This window comes from Nomia melanderi, chromosome 3 (assembly GCF_051020985.1).
Source record: "Nomia melanderi isolate GNS246 chromosome 3, iyNomMela1, whole genome shotgun sequence".
Lineage (NCBI taxonomy): Eukaryota > Metazoa > Arthropoda > Insecta > Hymenoptera > Halictidae > Nomia > Nomia melanderi.
In genome coordinates this window covers 12945782-12966322 of record NC_135001.1, presented here as the reverse complement: position 1 = coordinate 12966322, position 20541 = coordinate 12945782, and the positions used below count along the sequence as shown (strand labels likewise).

At 33.4% G+C, this 20541-nt stretch overlaps 1 protein-coding gene across 21 annotated transcripts in view; it reads right to left on the bottom strand.

Annotated features, from left to right (window-relative positions):
* Positions 1-20541, bottom strand: part of LOC116428110 (uncharacterized) — a 134480-nt gene that overhangs the window by 25399 nt on the left and 88540 nt on the right. For all 21 annotated transcript variants that reach the window (XR_012998201.1, XR_012998202.1, XM_031979288.2 and 18 more), the window contains one exon: positions 9867-9930. Coding sequence is in view for 19 of the 21 variants with exons in the window: in XM_031979288.2 (XP_031835148.2) it covers positions 9867-9930 (64 nt within the window). In the remaining 2 variants the exon portion in view is untranslated. The remainder of the gene's footprint in view (positions 1-9866; positions 9931-20541) is intronic.

Below are 20541 nucleotides of genomic sequence, written 5' to 3'. Positions count from 1 at the left end.
ATTAAACATTGGATATTGCATATATGGTTAGAAAGGCTGCTAATATAGCTCAAGCTTTCGTCGATAGTGGATTTATGTGAAGTATGTGTCACACGTGTGACGTTAGACTCTCATAAGAATCAGTGCATTAAACATATGTCACATGTAGTAGCAAACGAGTTTACGTTTTAAGGGGATCCTTTCTTCTAAGTCAATAATCAAACTCCGGCTTGAATTTCTTTGATGAATTACAATAGGAATGTGTTCATTCTTTTACTTATCTAAAATAGTTGCTTATTATTCATTTGTATGGATTTCTTGAATGCTTATTATATGGTATCATATTTCATGTGGTATTATTGGTATTTGTATAGTAATATTTTAAACTATACTACATCGTTTTACGTTGTCATTAGCATTGTCCATATCATATAATTATATAATATCTAAAACATAGTGCTTTCTATAGTATTCACAAGAAAAACCATTTTCTATGATAATCCAATTTTTCCAATTATATTCTTTAAAATTGGAGTTTGCACAGAGATCCACAATCTAGCGATAATAATAAAGACTCGAGTGACGAAGAAAGAGTCTTTGCGATGACTATTTATAAACTGCAAAATGCAAGAATCAGTTATTATCGATAAAAGAAGCACTCCTTTACCGCGATGAAGAAGAAGTCGATGATGTTGACCCAATTAGGAAAACACGTTCCTTGAGGCAAGAATTAGATAACTAGAATAATTATAGCGAATTTTGCAGCAATTTTATCCGTGGGATTATCAGACGAATACTATTTGTATGCATTTTTCGAATTCGTCTAACAATGAACTCCGACGGCGTTTTTCCGCCCACGCTAAATTTTCCCAGAGCCTGACATATCGTTTCTCAGGAGAATTTATAAATAAAATTTCCAATCGTTATTCATTCAAAACGAATTTAACACTTGGCAAGTTTCCCGTGTTAGTAAATTTAAAGAATTTTACCTGCGAAAATAGTCCGCGTCAAAGCAAATAGGTAATGCAACGTCACGGAAACGCCACATGCTTTTAATAAGACATAACTGCCGACGTGCAGCACATAGGCAGAATAATTACGTAGACAACATCTATATGTACTGTAATACATGTTTCTCTCAGTAGTAATAATTAGAATATCGGTAAACTTACAAAATTTCATATCTACTATATAATATATGTATATAATATCGCTAATATAAGGTTCACTCGAAAGCCACTAATTTTTAAAATTGACTTTCTTAGAAGCGATCTTAAATTTTTTAATCCAACGTCTAGAATATATACTGACGCTAATAGATTTAATAATCAAATTGATATATTTTTCGGAAATTTAAATAGTTTTAAAAGCTCTGCTATAAAAACTAATTGTAGGGTTAAATTTCACAAACTTAATTACTTATTTTTTACTATTTTATTATCTATTGTACTACATTGTCAAATTCTGGATTTGTAAGCTCATTACACTTCAATTATATTTCTTCCTTTTCTCTACTAAAGGGCACTCGTGCGACAAATCAATAAATAATTAGACAAATAAATAAATAGATAAATAGGTAAATAGATAAATAAGTAAATAAATAAATAAATAATATCAATTAAATATCACTTTTTCTTATAAAACCCGTTATCCTAAGTTCCAAACAGTAACGTTCACACATTACAGTATGCCAATGCTACGATACAAGTCTCCCCGCAAAACTAAACACTACTGAACGATAGGTTCACGAGTTCTAGTAAATTGTTGCGTTCATGTATATTCATTTTTCTCGTCGGTTTCTGTTTGCATATGATTCCGTTGAGCAACAGGAACAAATATCTCTATCGCAGCGTACATTAATCTTGTCGCTACCGGCGATTCAGCGGCGTTGCGCGTTACGCGTCGCGCGATTCACCGTGTTTAGAATTTCCATCGGAGATCGATCTTAAGTGGTTGACCTTAAAATTCCGTAATTAGACACGATCGTTGCACAAGCTGCTAAACCGGCACCGATTCAAGCGACGAATCCCTCGAGTTCTGATGGCCTAACTCATTGCCAACGAGGACGATCCGTTATTATTACCGTTGTTGTTTATAGGCGATCGTAATCAGACTGGCTGAAAATAGCCCGCGTTGTGTTAAAATTACAACGCGCCGATGCATTTCCGCGTGCCCTATGCACGCAGCTAATTAATTGCAATACGTCTCCTGTCACTGCGCGTGCATAGATCAGCGCACAGATGCACGTGCACTTGACGTTTATAGACGCGGTACCTGTCCACTATGCGTGCACGCAATGTGCTAGGTAAAATGTTATTTCAGGTATTGAATAGTAAATTTCTTCGTATCGTCTCGAATCGTGCGTGCGGATTTAACACTAGATTTACAGACATTTGTTGTATAGATTATGTCATCATTCTTAGAAAAATTCATGTTCGTTCAATGACATTTTGGAAATGAATGGTTTAAAAATAGACAATTGGAATAGATATTCGTGTAATTATATTAACCAAAATCTATATAAACGTTTACTAAATAACGTCTATAAAATTCAATATGTGTCAAATCGAGGCGTTCCGCAAACCTAGCGTTAAAGATAGAGTCCTGTGCGATTAGCTGCGAGATATTTTTAAAACGGTATATTCAAAAATAGTGATGCGTTTAAACAATACTATTGAAAATAGGCTCTGTCTCGAACAGATTTCGTTTACATTTTTTAGACTGAGTCTAGAAGACTTTGAGTTATGTGTTTTCTTGGTTGCATGCAAATGCACTCGTACTAAAGGTTTATTTGAGCAAATGTTATGGGTTCTTGTACTACACTATCAATATATTCGAAAATTTGTTTTATCCTTAAGAAGTGTCTTACTGTGCATTATATTTCATGTTATGCTTTAGATTATGATACGATGATACTTCATGTACTGAAATACTATTAAAAGCAAGTATAGTCATCATTCGATGAACACGAAAAAGTTGTATTTTTTTAGATTATACATGCGGCTTTCTTTTTAAATATTATCGCACGATTGTTTTATCAAACTGAAGTGAAAAACTACGAACTTCGATTCGCGAAGGGTCAATACCAACTTATTCAAATAATTATGTACTTCGAAATCAATTCCTGGTCGAACAGTTTTGATATCTGAAGCCGTGGATAAAGAGAGACACTATCGGCAGTGTTAGAAACAGGAAAACAGGGGCTGAAGCAAAGAGGAATTGGGAAGGAAGACGATTAGAAAGTGAGATGAGTCAACCGATAAAGATAAAGAAGTGGAGGAGTGAGCAGGTGCTCCGATAGAAAAAGAAAAAAATGGCTACCAAGAAGCTGGGGGATTAGACGAGAAGTCGGGTGGAAGTGACATCTGTGAAAGCAATAGAGTAAAGGCCAAAGAGTGACACCTGTGAGTGATTAAGGAAGGGAAGTGGAATCTCTAAACAAAAGACAGCAAAAAGAAAGGAGGGAATGAAGGTTTGAACGTACTTAAGTAATGACAAAGGCTAGATAACGGGGGAAATGGGAGAGTGAAAAAAACTAAGGAGAAGTTGGAGGGAAAGAAACGATAAGGAGGAATGTGGAAATGCTGAAGGGAAGAAAGGGTTGGAGCTTAAGGAAGAGGAAGCCGAAGATAAGAAATAGAGGCGTAAGTGGGGAGTGTACGGAGGCAACAGTGTGAAAAATGGAAGAGGGAATAAGCGGCCAAAAAAAGAGAAAAGCAAAAACAGTGAAAAATGAAAGAAGAAAAAGAAGAAGGAAATTGGAGTTTCATGAAAAATTGGGAGAGATCAATGTGAATAATTCAATAATTTTGCTCGGAATTAAATAGAGAAACGTAAATAGTGTATGTTTATACACGACACATTGTATACGATAAGAAATAATTACACGATAAGACTGTGGGACCTTACATATTCACAGATAATATACGCAAACATATGAGAAATTTTACTTAAAATTATATGCTTATATAATACATAAACACAATTTTATTTAAATATATAATTTTTCTTACAATTATAAGATTTATAATTTTAAATGAAAAATTAACATTTCTATTCACAATCTACTTTTGTGAATTGGTTCTTACAAATCTGTATTTCCAATAAAATCTGCAATATAATAATTATAATAATGTAAAAAAAGATATTAATGTGGATAGTTACTTTGCTGAGTAATTAGATATGCAGAAGGAAAATATTCGTACATTCAGGAACTTCTAAAAATTGCTGATTTATTTTTCAATAATACGGAGATTTAGAGTACCGTAGCCATACGGATGAAGAGTGAATCCTTTATATTATACCCTATCAGCGGTAAGCCTGTCCTAATCCTTTGATATAAACGCGAAACCGCATCTGGGTTAAACGGAAGAAATCAATAGGGCGACCCTACGTTTCCAGTGAAGCAATGTTGAAAACTGTTTGTCACGATTATGAAAGCAGTTGTTGAATTGTGTCACAAATTTGCAGTATTTTTCCAAAAATAGAATATTTCTTCAAAGAAGTTCAAAGGAGCATCAGTCGTTTTAAATAATTTTGAAATAAAATCGTATGCAAATAATATGTACCTCTCTGAAACATTAAGTTGTATTACAAGTCCTTGGCACTTTTATCCGAACAAAATTTCTAAACTATAAGATCATATCATCAGATTTTTGATTTTAGATTGAAATTTAAGTAAACTTATCTTAAAAAGAGAGTGAACATTTGTGATATTCGTCGTTCTTCGTATTCAATCTAGCCTTTAACATTCCTAACGTTGTTGCAAATATTCGTGTGGTTTATGATGGAAGCTGAAAGTTTCAAAATTTTCACTTGAAATGAATAATCCTGCAACAGGATGTTGCGGTGAAAAGTCAAAGCTAGTAACTAATAAATAAGATGTAAATAAAATCTAATAGGACTTTGATGAAATGGTATCATAAAGTAGTTTTATTTTGGAAAACACGATGTAAATTTATGGTACAATGCAGTACTTCTAAGGCTCCCACGATGGCCATAAGGATGAACACACGTTGATCATCGTCAAGAGGTCAGAGTGCGCAATTATTTACGGCTGGCTGGTTTCCACGATAGAATCGGTGACGAAGCATACAGAACAGCCGAGCGATACTCACTCTTAATTGTACATGGATGCTCGAGTAGAAGATGGAAGACTGGTATGATTTCTCTTTTCAGATTAAAACGATTATCATAATACATTTACTTATTATTCAAATAAATGATTTTTCAAGAATCTTATTCAAACATATACTTAATAGTTTTACAATTTACATCATTCTTCCAAATCCAGTGTCATGCAAAGTATTCAACCATGTTTTTCACCCTTAAGAACCACTTTCTACTAAAAGTTCATAAATATTAGATAAGATTATTTTAGCGTGTTCCTTTCTTTGTTGATTTGTATAATTAAGCCTCACGTGGCCCTTTGATTATTTATGATCAACAAAAATGTTGTTTTTATTATATGATTAGTTTCTAACAGTCACTTTACTTCAAATGTTAAAAACTTATTTTTTGGTCTTATTTTGTAATCAAAAGTGGCCATTAAACAGCATTAAAAATACAATCATTCAATTGTTGCAATTAGAAAAAGATTAGAACATCGTAAACTTTCGTTAATTACAGTATCTATTAACTTACTTCATTTACTTGAGCATATTGCATTGCTGTGTAGAAGATGTATGTAAGTACAAGTGTGTCTTCCGAAAAGAAAATTCGTTTGCAGGAGACATTTTGTTATAAAATGTAAAGAGTGTCAGAATCGAATATTATTTATTCTAATTACTTTTCTTCTAGTTCTCTTTTCGTTTAACGGAAATAGTCAGAACTGATCACGAAAAGTTTCAAGATTATTTCAAATGAAGGCAGCACGACGATTGAAAGAGCCCACAAATATTTACGACTGATTACACGAGTATTACAATTCTGATGCGACCGTTGAAACATGGGCACAATTTGAACGATAGTCATAACATGTGCGGTGATGTTGCAGCGTTCCTACAACGTAATCGTGCTGGTACGCAATATGGCTGTGCCATAAAATTTGTACAATTGCAAGTGGAACGAACGAATCCCGTGTTTACAGTGGGCCATATTAGATCTGTTTCCATGGAGGAAACATAAAAGTGTCACGCCATTCCATTACTAGTAATGTTTATTATGGTAACTTCCCAGTGAATTATCTACTCCGGTTAATTCTGGTTGCAATCAATATTTAGTTACATAATATTTGTAAATGCACTAACTATGATACGTGGAATATATAGTCTTCACATTTGAAAATATATATGTACATTATTAATGAACACGCACGGATAATTCTAACGAACGTCGTGAATACCTCGTACCGTCGCGATAACTTTGCATGAGTGATAACAGGTTGATAACAGGAAAAAAAAGAAAATTACTTTCTTGCTTGAACTAGTTGATTGTATTTACAGTTGAATGTTAGAATTAAAGAAAAACATAGTATAATATACGTAAATACATGAATTAGATTGATTGTGTTAGCTTCTGTGTACTATGTCTGAATGTTTATCTTTATTTATCTCTTAAGATTGCATGTCATGTTATATTGTAATCTGAACAGTGATTCTAACATTGTACGAGAGGTGAATCATTTTTTTCGCGTTGAACGTAATGCGTTGGTCATTATATGCGCATACCGAACGCGTTTTTTATACACTGCAATGTGTAGCAAAAAAGGAAGATTTTGCAGAGTGCTTTCCTGTAAAAAGTACCGCGGCTTTGAAAAAAAATTGTTTTCATTTCCTCCTTGGAAGTCATTGAAGTATGCCAAACGAGGATTACCATATTATTAACTCCTTCGTTGAGAATAACGAGTTTGACTCGTGGTGCGTTACAAGATATGTAACATTGCATTCAATATTGCTGTATACTGAACTTTACAGCCTTTTTATACAAACATAGATGGTAGCGGTACCCAATATGAAATAAAATATTTTTTATTATATATAGAAATATAAAATAAAGTATTTTCTATTACATATCAAAATAAATGTAATATTTAATATATAATATATAATATGTAAAATCAAAATATATAATAAAAAATACGGGGTTCCATTTAAAAATATTAATATAGCCTTCGCAAGGCATTTCAAGGTCATCTTAAAGTTAAATATGTAAAAGCACAGCACGTGTCTCTCGCAACGACACAACGTTTGCCTGAGAAACATTTTGTTGCAGCGTGCGTGCTTTTTCAGAAATTTCAGTGTTTCAAGTAAAATCGGACACAGAAAAATGGTTATAATTTTCGACCAAGGTCAGATAGAACTTGTGTTCATACGAACTTTTTTAATTGCTTTTGTGCGCTCTATTCACTCTCGAAGTGGGTTCCACGTGTTACACCCTGTATTTGCTCTATTCTGTATATAAAAGTTCATCAGAGGGGAAACAGGATAATATATATAAAACGAATGCCACGCGAATAGGTTAAAAATAAAGATGGCCTTCTGCAATTGAAACATTCATCATACAAACATACTCACATTAGTGGAATATTTGACAAATAACAATTCGCAATTTTTTACAAAGTTGCACTATTGTCTGGTTGAAACGCGGTATGAAGTGAATTGCAACGTTAATGAGCCTACGAGTGGTGTGCACTCAACGGACACATTTGACTGTTGTATAGCATCTGAAGGTTTATGACACGTCAATCACCACTCAGAACGAGTTCGAAGCTAGGACTCTGAAAGTGGACGTGTTAATTAAAAATGTACAATAATAAATTAATTTTTCGAATAGGCAACTGAAACTCTCATTTGTCTGTATTATCTCAGAAACAGCGAATTTCAAACGTTCACATCATAATCTTAAATATAGAAATTTAAAAAGCTATGCATTCGTTTCGAGAAACTTTCGAGAATAAGTAAATAAGCATAACATCATCAACTATAGCCATGAGAAAAGGAATTTCTATAATCTACCTACTTTTCTACGTTTATATGTATTTCTTTCTAAAAGTTCAGTGACGCCAAGTGAAAAGATTTAGCGATAAAAGAAACGTATCCCCTTATCGTGGTGAATTTCAAATGTTGCGTATAATCTATGCAAAGTTTCCTCAATGAATATACGTGTATACGTATACGGCTCCGCGTTTGACAGTCTATCGGATAGAAAGGTTTCATTCGTCAAGATATATATAGAAAACACGAGGGTCCGTTTATCGTTTATCGCTGATGCCGTGGAAAACACACCGTTTTCCGCGATTATCATTCCGCTTTCTACGCCGTGCGCTTTCCCTAATCGAATCAGACGGGACAAGCAACGGCGCAATCGCACTGTCCTTGATTGTTCATTCATTTTGATTACTTTCTTCGAATATGTCAATCCGTTCCGACGTTAATTCACGTGCTAAATTTGACTTGACAACCGATTTTACTGTTCAAACGTTGAATCCATCAATAATCGTGTTCGCGATGTGTGTATACCAGTTAGAGTCGATTATGTAAAACGTTCTAGTTGTACGTTCTCAGGGACTCTTGTTTCACTATTAATTGGTCATCGGTTTTTCGACTGTACGTCAAGTTCTTTAAAATTCAACGGAGCTTATTAAATATACTATAATAAAATTCCGATAGCAAGAAAACTTGCAGAGTAATGAGGTTGGATCTAATGCTCGTATTCGAGGGTAGAAGGGGAGAGGAATTTTCAATGAAAAGGGGTTGTGTGCAACCAAGAACGATAAAAGGAAGGTTATATTTAAATATTTTTCTATATACAATATTGTATTTTTATTGTGTAATCATTATTACCGTTTATCATGTAAATTTTACCCGAATATGTATAGCCAAAGACGAATAGAACAGTATTTAAAAGAAGTAACAAATATTTAGTACACCAATAATACTTTGTACACAAACGATCGTACGCGATTCGCGAGTGTTGTAAATTGCAAACAGATTTACTTTACAGGAAAGAATGGTCCACGTAATTACGTTTATTTTGTTCATCATTCGGGACGTTAATTAAAGGAGAAATACTTGACTAGATTTTATTACAGTAAAAGGCTTGACTCGCGTTTATTGTTGGCTCGCAGGTCTTGAATAACGATACCGTTATAGCCCAGTTGCCGACCATTTAAATTTTATTCTTTGCAGAGCAAATGCCGATATGCATTAATCCATTTTCTTTTATTTCAACAAGGGATTACCGGAATTGTTTCAGTCGAGAAGAAACGCCGTAGACGCACTTCATTCTCTAAAACAGCGTTCATTCAGATCTCACGATCTATTTACACGACACATTTATTTTTCATAGGTATTCTTTGGAGAAAAAGTCGTTTGATGTGTATTGATTGTTTTCAGGGAAACGATAATACGATTTTACTTTGTAATTTCTATATTGTATAAAAACAGAAATGCTAATGAATTCTAAAACCAATTTTTATGATTCTTGTATATACCTTTACATAAACGCTGAGGATGCAAATTGAAATTTTCTGAAAGCATATTATGTTTATCGATATTATCTAATGTTATTGTTCTTTCTCATGAATTGGCCGAACACTGCGAATCTCTATATAAATAAGTCATTAGGAATTAAACAAATGTTTGATCTTTTAATAAAACTAAATACCAACGAGCAGATTACAATCATATTCATTGTATGACGATTATATAGTTCATTGTATTAATGGAGAAATCGTAATTATCTACTGTACTTTGTTTGAAAGAATGTGTTTCCTAGAAGCCGGCAATTTGATAAATTTATCGGTATCAGTACCTTACGTATTTTATTTCTTGGGTATATTCGGAATCTGAATATTCCTCGACAAACTAAACAACAACTATGGAAGACAGTATTAATTTCTCGTAAAAGTTTCATTCAGTTCTCAATATGATGTGTGACGAACTCACCGGAAATACGGATGAACACCGCATTCTGTTCCTCATTATCCACCGTTATCTCCGCAGTCCTCCTCTGCAACAATAAAAGAAATTCTCAGTGAAATTTTATTATTGTACAATTTTCAATTCTTTATAATTCAATAAAATGGAATACAGTGTCGAGTGTGCTTTTTTTTTAAGGGAAATAAAGAGTAAAAAGTGAAACAGGTTTCTACTTTTTTATTTTAAGACTTCAGGTCAAGATGTCGGGTAATTGGAAGTCTTGAATTTCTTCAAGGCAATGGAACTAATGTGCAGTGTTATCTCCTCAGCGTCACGCTTTAGCGATCCTATTAGCAACTCATTTCTATCTTTCCTACTTTCTGTAGTGAACAGGCTTTTCGGAAAGAAAAGTAGTAATGTATTGTACAGGCACCGAAAAATGTTCGTGCGGGTTGTTAAATCAAACGACAGAGAACGTTTCTGTAAAATAATTTTAGTAGAATTATATATTAAAATAAATATTACAATTCATTTCCTTCACGATATATTAGTCTGTATAGAAAATATCCATTTTTTCGAAAACAATATCTACAATAAAATATATCTACAACTGGTGACTACAAATCTAGTGATAATAAGACCTTTATCTTGCATTTAAAATCTCGAATCTTGAAGTAAAAGGAATGTTTCCGTGTAATTTGTATTTAGAAAACTGTTGAATGTGTATGCGACGTTAGCCATGTATATGTGCGGAAACAATAGACGTGCGCGCATTTGTGTGCCACAATTATATATTAATAATTCTTTTATGTTGACGACACTTTTACATAATATATGTAAGTCACGAAAATCGAACTGTTACAATTCTACACACTAAAAAGTAAGCATTCGCGTTGATTCTGCAAGTCATCTAGAAACATTATATGAAACCTTGTATGAAACCTTATACGTCGCTTGAGGGTGCATTAACCTTGTTTTCTTAACTATTTACGCAGTCAACTTTACTGTTTATGTAGCTCGATGTGCTTTTCTCTGTAGAATTGTATTAATTCGTCATTTCGCTACGCAGCCATCTCGTATAAAAGTTTTTTGTACAGCATATTGATACGGTGCATTAACTAACTTATAGGCCTCCAAAAGTGATGTTCCGATGGTCATCATTTCAAAGGGCCATACGCACACGTCGTTAAATCTTCATTTCGTCCCTATCATCCGCGGAATCGAAAACTTCGAACAGTGTCCGTGCGCAAATCAATGTCGCGTTTTGACTGAAATTTGCTTCGCTCAGATAGACATTGATGAATCGTAAACGAAGAGAAAATTGTTCGGGCATTCATGAACGCGGGGCTGAATGTGCCCGGACAATGGGAAATGAGCAAAAAGATCGGACAAGGGGAGGGGAACAAAAAAAAAGGAAGGGACGGGAATGAACAGGGAATTGTGCAAAGTCTGGGCAAACGCGACCCGACAACCGATGGATCGACCTGGCAGCGTTCGACAACTGAAACTCGCTGGCAGACTTTTCACTAGCGGATCAGGCCGATTGCCAATTACAAAATGGGGCGACCTGGATTCGCATCCATTCTCCGAGGTTCCCCAGGTACCGCTCTGATACGGAGACAGTTACCAGCATCGCGATACGCCTACGAAATGGCCAAGGTATCTTCGCGAAGGTGACAGGAAGCCTGCTCATTAGGTCGAAGGTTTCTCAAAACTTGCCAAAATGCATGGTCACTGAGGCTACGTAGCCATGAAATAACTCTAATATCGTTGCGAAACCTTACCTTTTCGGTAACTCTTCGATATCTACTTGCAACCAGGGACTTAACACTTTGTTGACCAGCAATTTTACATGGAAGCTATCCCACGTCACTGGTTATTATTCCGTAATTAGAAATGAAAGTGAAACAATCGAAATAAGCTTGAATATACTTTATTTATGCAGAATCAATTGAAACGAAACTGTGGATATATCTTTCATATAACTTCGAATATTTTGCTTTTGCGATATTCTATATTGCCCTGCGTTTCAAATGGCTAACACAAGCGGAAACATAAGTTAACTCATGACCGGTCAACAATGTGTTAACACTAGATGTACAGGCACTTTGTATAAACTATTTTTACCGTAACCAATCAAATAATTGGTTATACAATAAAGGTAAACAAGTTATACGATCAATTTTTCTTAGTGGACACATTAGCAAAACGGAAGACAAAAGTTGAAAAATTTATTAATTCGACAACACAAAAATCGGTAGAGATAAATGGTTGAAAGAAAACGCAGAATTTTAAATCAAACTTTAATCCTTAACGGACCGGAAGCATTTCAAGTTGACTTATCGCCAAAAAATACCGTAACATAGATAACAAGCGAAAACAATTTCACAGGAGTGACCTAGCACAATACTGAACGTGTTAATTGTAAATATTACAACAATGACAGTGAGAAAAATAATAAAATGATTTTTGTCGTCATATACGCGGCATTTAATCCAGTAAGTAAAAGTACAATGCAGGTTATATGACGGCATTGGTTAGTTAAGGGTTAATTCTGGTTATTGGACCGGTCGCGGTATATTTAGTGTTAATACCGGTATGAAGCCTGGAAGTTAAAACCGAAATAATATTAACACCGGTATAAGCCAATAATAACTAAAGAGTTAAACACTGCACTTAAATTTCATCAATTTTTGAAATTTAACCAGTTAACGGCGTTCGACGAGGATGCACATCGTTTCAACACTAGAACTACCAAGAACTTAAACTAACTTTTCCAAATTTCATTATAAAACATATAATTCTCTCTTCATTAAGATTTCAATTGCGTTACATTCCAGTGTAGGCATCACTGAATCAGCTTCTTTAACGATTCCTCAGAGAGGCATTTGTACCTTTCCAGTAATTATAAAAGAAGAAATCAAGAATGGGTTATTCTGACCTATCTGGCAGTTCTAGTGTTAAAACGGAAAATGCTACTAATTTTTTCAACGATGAATTATTTATTTTTTAAAATGAACATGTAATTCTTCTTCGTTTTGCTTTAGTTTATCGCTAGATTGTATCATAGGTACATTTGTCCTGCCTTTGACAAGTATACACTTTATTGTTCGATTTTATTGCGCGTGCAATGAGGGATCTTTCAATCTATATTCCACAGTTAACAAGTTAATATTTGCATCATAGCACATTATACAGATGTGCGAGAACAAAAATGAAGAGCCTTACATTAGCCTCGAGCGACGTTCTAACGGTGAAGGCACAAACGTAGAATCTTTTCCAAAATTCCAGTTCAATATTCGGAAGAAAGTGAGCTGGGAACACGAAACTCAAAAATTCATTATCGGTTTTCCAGCGGCTTTCACAGTCGCTTTACAAGCGCCGGCTTTGCGTTCTCCGTGTCGGTCGTGCGGCTCGATCACTCTGCCGTTTTCTTTTCCGCTATACAGTTCTGCCGTTCGTTGGATGCAATAACGGAAACACGTGAAAACTTCGGCTGACCGGAATACTTTGTCGTGTGCTTTTCACAAAGGGAAATGGAAGTTGACAGAAACAGACTCGAGAAGCGCGAGTCGAAGAAAGCGACTACGTTTCTTTTCCCTGGTGAACGATATCAAATCGTGTAAAAACGTTTACAGTGGAATCGAACCCATCGAAAACAGATTTGTTAGGTTTCCGTGTAAAAGGAAAATCGTAGATTTTCATACGTGTATATTTTTAGTAGGTATATGTGTACAGGGTGTATCTAACGACTGGGACGATCTGTAACATTGTTCCTGTTGAAATTAGAATACAATCATAAGTGAAATCATTAGGATAAGATGATTGCATCTTGGAATCGAATAATGGTATTAAAACAACAGAATCAAGATACTGAAGTGAAGTGTATTTCCCAAGGAACAAAAAATAAGAAGTAGCGAATAGAAATTTGAATGACATACAGTAATAAACTATTTTAATTAACCCTTTACACCCTGAAGGTTCTTTAAAGTACAATTTTATTAAATACACCATTATGGATCAAATATAACGGTTTTTTTTATGTGAATGTAAATGAAATTTCACTTTTAAGTTGTACATATATCTCTAACAATTGTACATAATATAGATGTTTACTATATGTTATTTGAATAGACTTAACGTATCTATAATAAACGTGGCAAAACAATAGAAACAACGTGATGTAGAACACAAGGGATCAATTTAGAGTGTTGTGTACAAACGATTAACCTTCTGTAACAATGTAAAAAGTGATTAATATTCAGAAGAGGCGTGTCTGAACATTCTGTTCGTTCCTCTATCCCTAATTCCAGATCTCGCGTACCGTATCCCTTAAGCCATCTTCTCGTGTACAGGGACGACAAACAGAATTTCCAATTGCTTTGTCCTGTTATGCGATGTCCATGCGACTGCATTATGTTGTTAATATTGTGGACTTTCTAAATGGCAAGCAGCTTGCTAAGATAGTTGTGCCGTGGATATATCCCGTGCATTGCAAATATTGTACAACAATGTTTCTGAATGCAATCATTCAAAATAAATATGTTTTCAAATAAATATTTAATATCATTATTATTTGTATCTTAAATATGATATTTTAATTATTTTATGTTGCAGATCATATGAAAGACAAGTTTATAATACAAATGATGTTATCAGAATCATCACCCGCATAAAATAGTGAGAACTAGAAAACCACGATTAAGAACAAAAAAATATGTATTCCAGTTAAACGATTAAGAATAGTGAAGAAACTAGGCAAAAAATTAATATTTTGTTAATATTAATGTTTTGTGTGTTCTCTTTTGATACTTATGAACGTTTGTAACGAAACTAAATCTGATAAAAGTAACTGAGTTTCATAATACATCTACTTAAAAATATTCAAAATCATTACGTGTGTTGCATCACTTTCCTAAAATAATAGATATATGTATGTTGTTTTTCTAATTCTTTTTCAGTAAATAATAAAGACACAATCAAAGGAAAAGTAAATTTTCCAAGAATCACTGATTGAAATAAACAGAAATGTTTTTATCAATTATTTCAACTGAATTTCCAATGGCTTTTTTAGAAAAACAGTTCCGAAGCATTACCTATATACCATTGTAATTAAGAATCAATTGAGAAAACTTTATTTACTAACCCGGACTGTTGATTTACACCATATTTCTTCCTACTTGATTTATCAAAGCATACATGTTCTGCTAAACAGTTTTTATCCTCATTTTTGCTACTAATGGAGAGTTTTTTCATGACCGACGAAAACATTGCGGAGAGTGACTTGATTTTATACGCTATTTATATCTCTTTTACAATGAGCGTGTGGTTAATATTTTCCTCATGGCGAATTACCATTTTAGACGCGTAATTCGATTCAAATCAAATAATTCTCCGCGATTACGTTTATGTGTATACAACAGTCCACAGTGGAGGAATTATTTACATATGCATTAATCCCCGTTAGTAACAAAAATTTAGTACATTGTTTAATTCTCGCATAACAATAGCTGGGTCATTCTATAGTGTGTCAACAATTGTTTACGTTCCGGAAAGCATAAACAACGTAAACACTTTTCTTGTCTACGCGAGTACAAGCTTCGTGTATTTACACATCTCACACTCTTTATTAATAAATGGATAAATAAATAATATAAAAATAAAGATCCTATTACATGTATAGATTCTGAATTAAATTTTTACACGTTGAATGCTGGACGATTTCACAGAGCAAAATATACAAAATGAAGAAGATATAGGTACTTACATATTGTACGGACTACCTTTGTTAGTATTTATTTAATATTCTAACACATTATTAATATTTTATTTCTTAAAAATGTAGGTAGTTCTTATAATGCATAAGTACCAAAATATAATATCAAATTATTTACTTGAATTGCATCATTGTTGTTGCACGTTTGTTTTATCGAATGTCACTGTAATAGATAGCGTTATTTGTAACATAGAAAAGTTTTCAAATAATCGTTATTTAATCGAGTGAATTATAGTAATTTGATTTGGTCGTCGATGACCCTCATGGAATTGAACGTGTTAAACATGTACTTAAAATTTGATTTCGTTTCGATAATACAAATTTTTAAAAAAGTGAATTTACCTGAAACAATGAGTAAAAATTGTACCATGCCATGTTTTCATAGAAAGATTTATTTTTAAGTAAACTGATGTTAAAACTTGGCATGTTACACACATATTTTTGCTTAAAGTGGCTGCAAGATAAACAGAATAGACACGTTAGCCAAGTTCTATGTGAAGTAAAAACTGCAGAAGAATATTTTTTCGTAGCCAGCACCGAAAAAGTAGACCTTGAATTTCCTTCTGAAATATGTGCCACTGAATAGGCCAGTAAATAAGGCTAATGCGCCTGTTTCTTGTCTACTGAATCTACTTTAAACGCAAATACATGCTCAGCATGTCTAATTTTAATCTGAATAATATGCAGGAACTTGGTTTCATATAAAAAAACTGTCACACTAGATTTTTTAGTTACTTTTTCATATAGATTCTTATCTTCCTGATTTTTAAGCACAATCGAATCTTAAGGAACACAGTTAAAAAAAAGACAGAGTTACGATGGGAAATGCTTTCTCTTAAAGAATATTATGAAAAACCCTAGAATTTCAATATTTTATATATTCTTTAGTACCGAATGGATTCCGTGTAATCTTGCACTTTCAAAGTTCCTTCTAAAATTCTACTAATAACTTGTATATATAGTCTCGGACAAAAGTTTAGGGCCACCCATGGTTTTCAAAATTTTTCGCGGTATCGGGGAAACAGAAATCCAAAATGTAATTTAATAATAACTTCTGTTTCCCCCCCTTGTTTTTATTATAGAATTCACTCATTCGTTAAATTTCAACAATTTTTGCTTTAAAATCTGTTACTGTAGTGGTAGGCGATAGGTACACAAGAGTTTACAGTAAACTCCTGACATTTTCAATGGAGTCCGTGCCTGGAGAATATAGAAAAAAAATTTCACTGCTTGAACAATAAACTCTCAATAATAGAATATTATGTATATTAATATGCATACTATTACTATGAAAATGTGTAATATATATGTACATTCTTATGTAATTTAATAACTTGTAGTTAATTTTGCTATAAATGGAGTTGTAGTGGAGCCCACAAAGTGCAGATGGTTAATAATTGGTTCTTTTTACCTTTGCTACAAAAGAATGAGTGATACATAAAACGCTGAAGGTTTCGTGGGAGTCAACGTGTTAAACGAGCATTCGCCCATGCTTGGTAAAGTCGTCGAACGTGTCGGAATGCTTAAGGAACGGTCGCTCGTTTTTATAAACAAATGCTGAACGTGTGAAGAGCGTATGGCAGATGAAGTGACAATGGTTGTGGAGCATTCGTTCATACTCGGTTTAAATTACTTCATTTAATTATCAATATCGTTTAGTTACATCTAGTTGATTGAAAAACATTGTAACAAACAGTGTGCGTTGACTTTTAAATATTTTGAGATTCCCCGTAACTTCATCGTTGTTTACGCTGTACGAACATGAATTTGTACAAACGGGGGAGCGACGGGCAGTTATCGCTTTAAAATATACTAACGTATAGATTTTCCACTGCTTATACATACGTATATGTTTGTTCTAGTTGGACATACAAATGGTCGTAGCGGTGATCATAATTTTTCAAGGTATTTTAAACACACGATAAAAGAAATCAATCGGAGATTCATCAAAGGGTATGTTTTTGTTAAAAAAAAATAGGGTGCGTAAACTTTTGATACGCAGTGCAGAACCACAAAGAATCAAAAAGGGAAAATTGTAACGCGTACCGGTTGAAGGAAGAGAATAGGACGATTGACAATATTAATTTAAACTCGACATCGTTTCAAACACACGGGCACAGTGCGTTTGTATATGATTAAAATAGTTATATAGAAACAACAGAAGCATTTTCGCGCCGATCATTTAGTAGGTACTTATTTTTGGGGGCGTGCGTTTGCAATATCAATATTTCCCGTTGCTTACGAAACGACTTGTGCATCGGTTTAATTTGATCACGAAACCATATATCAAACTGTCACGAATAGAATAATAAATTCAATGCTGGTCATATCTGTTCGTGACCGTCCATGAAAATTTGGTTCACAGCCAATCTTCAAAGGATCGTTCCAGCTATTACTAAACACTGATTTGTGTTCAACATGGCATTCCTTAACCATGCTGCCTCGTGTACAAAAGAGCCTCTGTAATCCGAAGGATTTACCGAACATAATTAATGCATACGGCACGCGTACTGATGCGATTACGTAATCCGGGATTGTATCCTGTAACCTTTCTTCGTTCCACTGCAAGTCTTCGCAGGGACGCTTTAATTTATTGCCAGCCGATAATCTTCGAAATGCAATCTAATCGCAAAATTATACGTACACTTGTCAATATGAAATATTTCAAAGAAAAAATCGATAGGGTAATGACGCCTTAAAATTATGGAACGCACCGAATGGTATTTCATCGGGTTCAGAAATAATACTAAAAGAATATAAATGGAATTAATTAAATTAGAACAAGGTGCAGTGGTTTTAAGAAGTAAAATAGTACTGGAGTAGTTTTTAACAATTCACATTTGATTTTTACGCTGGTACTGCTAGATAAAGCTAACATTAGTCTTATTCTCATAATTATGTTCTTCCTACAAACAACCACCAGAGCTTAATCATTAAGACCGGAGATGGTTGTATTCAGAATAAACGTACTATAATCGTGCTATACAGAATAAACATGTGGTTCTATTTAAAAAGTGGAAGGTAACCTCCGAATCTTTGAATCATCTCTGTGTAGAAAAATTTCGTTCCACTGATTTTTTATATTCCTTTTTTCCCACGAATAATTACGTTGATGTAAGTATATATGAAGCAGAGAATTAAAAAAAAAAAGATTTCCTTGAAAATTTCATTCTACATGGTACATAAAACTTGAAAAATAAAATATATTAATATATTAATGATCAAAATTAAATGTAAGATATAAAATTTATGTCAATATTTTTCCAGTATGTTTTGTCATTTATAAGGTCGCAAGAGTTACTTGATTGTTGACAATTTTTCAGTAGGAGGAAAAATAACATATTCATTGTACAAATAAATTTTCCACGGAGATTAAATAATTATGAGTGAAACGTAGTATTTTTAAATTAATGCAAATTGAATTTTACTTGTATTGGTGAAATGTAATCTAAAAAGAGTCTCGAACAGGAATAACTCGATATTCAAAGTTCAAAAATGACACAATCGTGCAAAGTTGCACGACAATCCGCTCTTGTCATGTGCAATAGTTCGCAGTTGTTAATAGAACAGGAAAGTACAAGATTTCTAAAAAAAAACTGATATTTAAAGAAGAATCGTTACTCTGTTAATTAATGAATTCTAAAGTTATCACAAAGATACAGCAACTTTAAGGCTATCAAAAGGTGCACTGTAAAAGAACAGTGAACAGTGTGCAGCTTTTGCAAAGGAATATAGTAGGTAGATAATTTTTTATTAGAAGTAGATTATTAGGTATGACGAAACCAACACTAGATTTACGGACATTTATTCTATCGTTCCTAGAAGACTACATGATTGTTTATACAGATTGCAAAAACTAGTGTTTCAAGAACAGAGACTTATAATGGTTTCTTTTTATTTGACTTTATTTTAAGGTGGTCACATTAAGAGTAAAGTCATTAGTGACCACCAACGTTTGGATACATTACTTAATAATACTTATTTCATAATGACTTACTTAGTCAGGCTTAGTGGTGAAGTAGGAGAATCATTTCCACCACGACATGTAAAACAAACTGTTGAACACGGAGATGCCACCATTATGTTTTATGGATGCATAGCTGTATTTGTCGGCAGTAAATTGTATCCAATGTGCTGTATAACGAACTTGTATATGTATTAGGTATTCTACAATAATATTCATCGGGTATTGTTGAAAATATATTGTTTCCTGTCGAAATATAAAACATAGAGACAACGATCGTATCACATAGTAGTTGTGTATATACCTAAGAATTACCGTGTCATGCGAGTTCGTGTTACACGAAATTAAATACTGGTACAAAAAGCACATTATTTTACTTTGATAACTATACGCCTTATATTTATTGAAGGAGTCAATATTTGTTGATATGTATTATAATTTTTTTTCTTTATCACTGCTGAGTATATACCAATGAGTACACATTATTATTTTCATTTATTTATGTTTTTAAGGATATTTCATAAGCAGACCTATTTCTGTAAAGTTTTTACAATATTTGTTAATTAAAATTACTTTAAATAAGTAATTTAAGATTGTTATTAGAAATTAGAGAAATATGAAGTAACATAGTCTTAAATGTTACTTTTTGAAATTACAGAAAATATTAACGCACGAATAAACCATCTAATCGCTTGTTTTAAACAACGGAATGATTAAATGAACGATTAACGTAAATATAATCTAGCCTTCAAGCAATCAATTTAATCTTACGAATATTAAACTTATCGATAAAGACTCTTGGTGTTCATGAATTATCACGCGATATGATTAAAATTTTAAGGCGCGGAGGAAAAAATGATCTCTTTTGATGGAACACCTTGCTTATAATATACTAATTCTGAACCATCGTATGTATTCAGTCTATTATCGAGAAATTACAAATAATCATTACAGTAATCTCG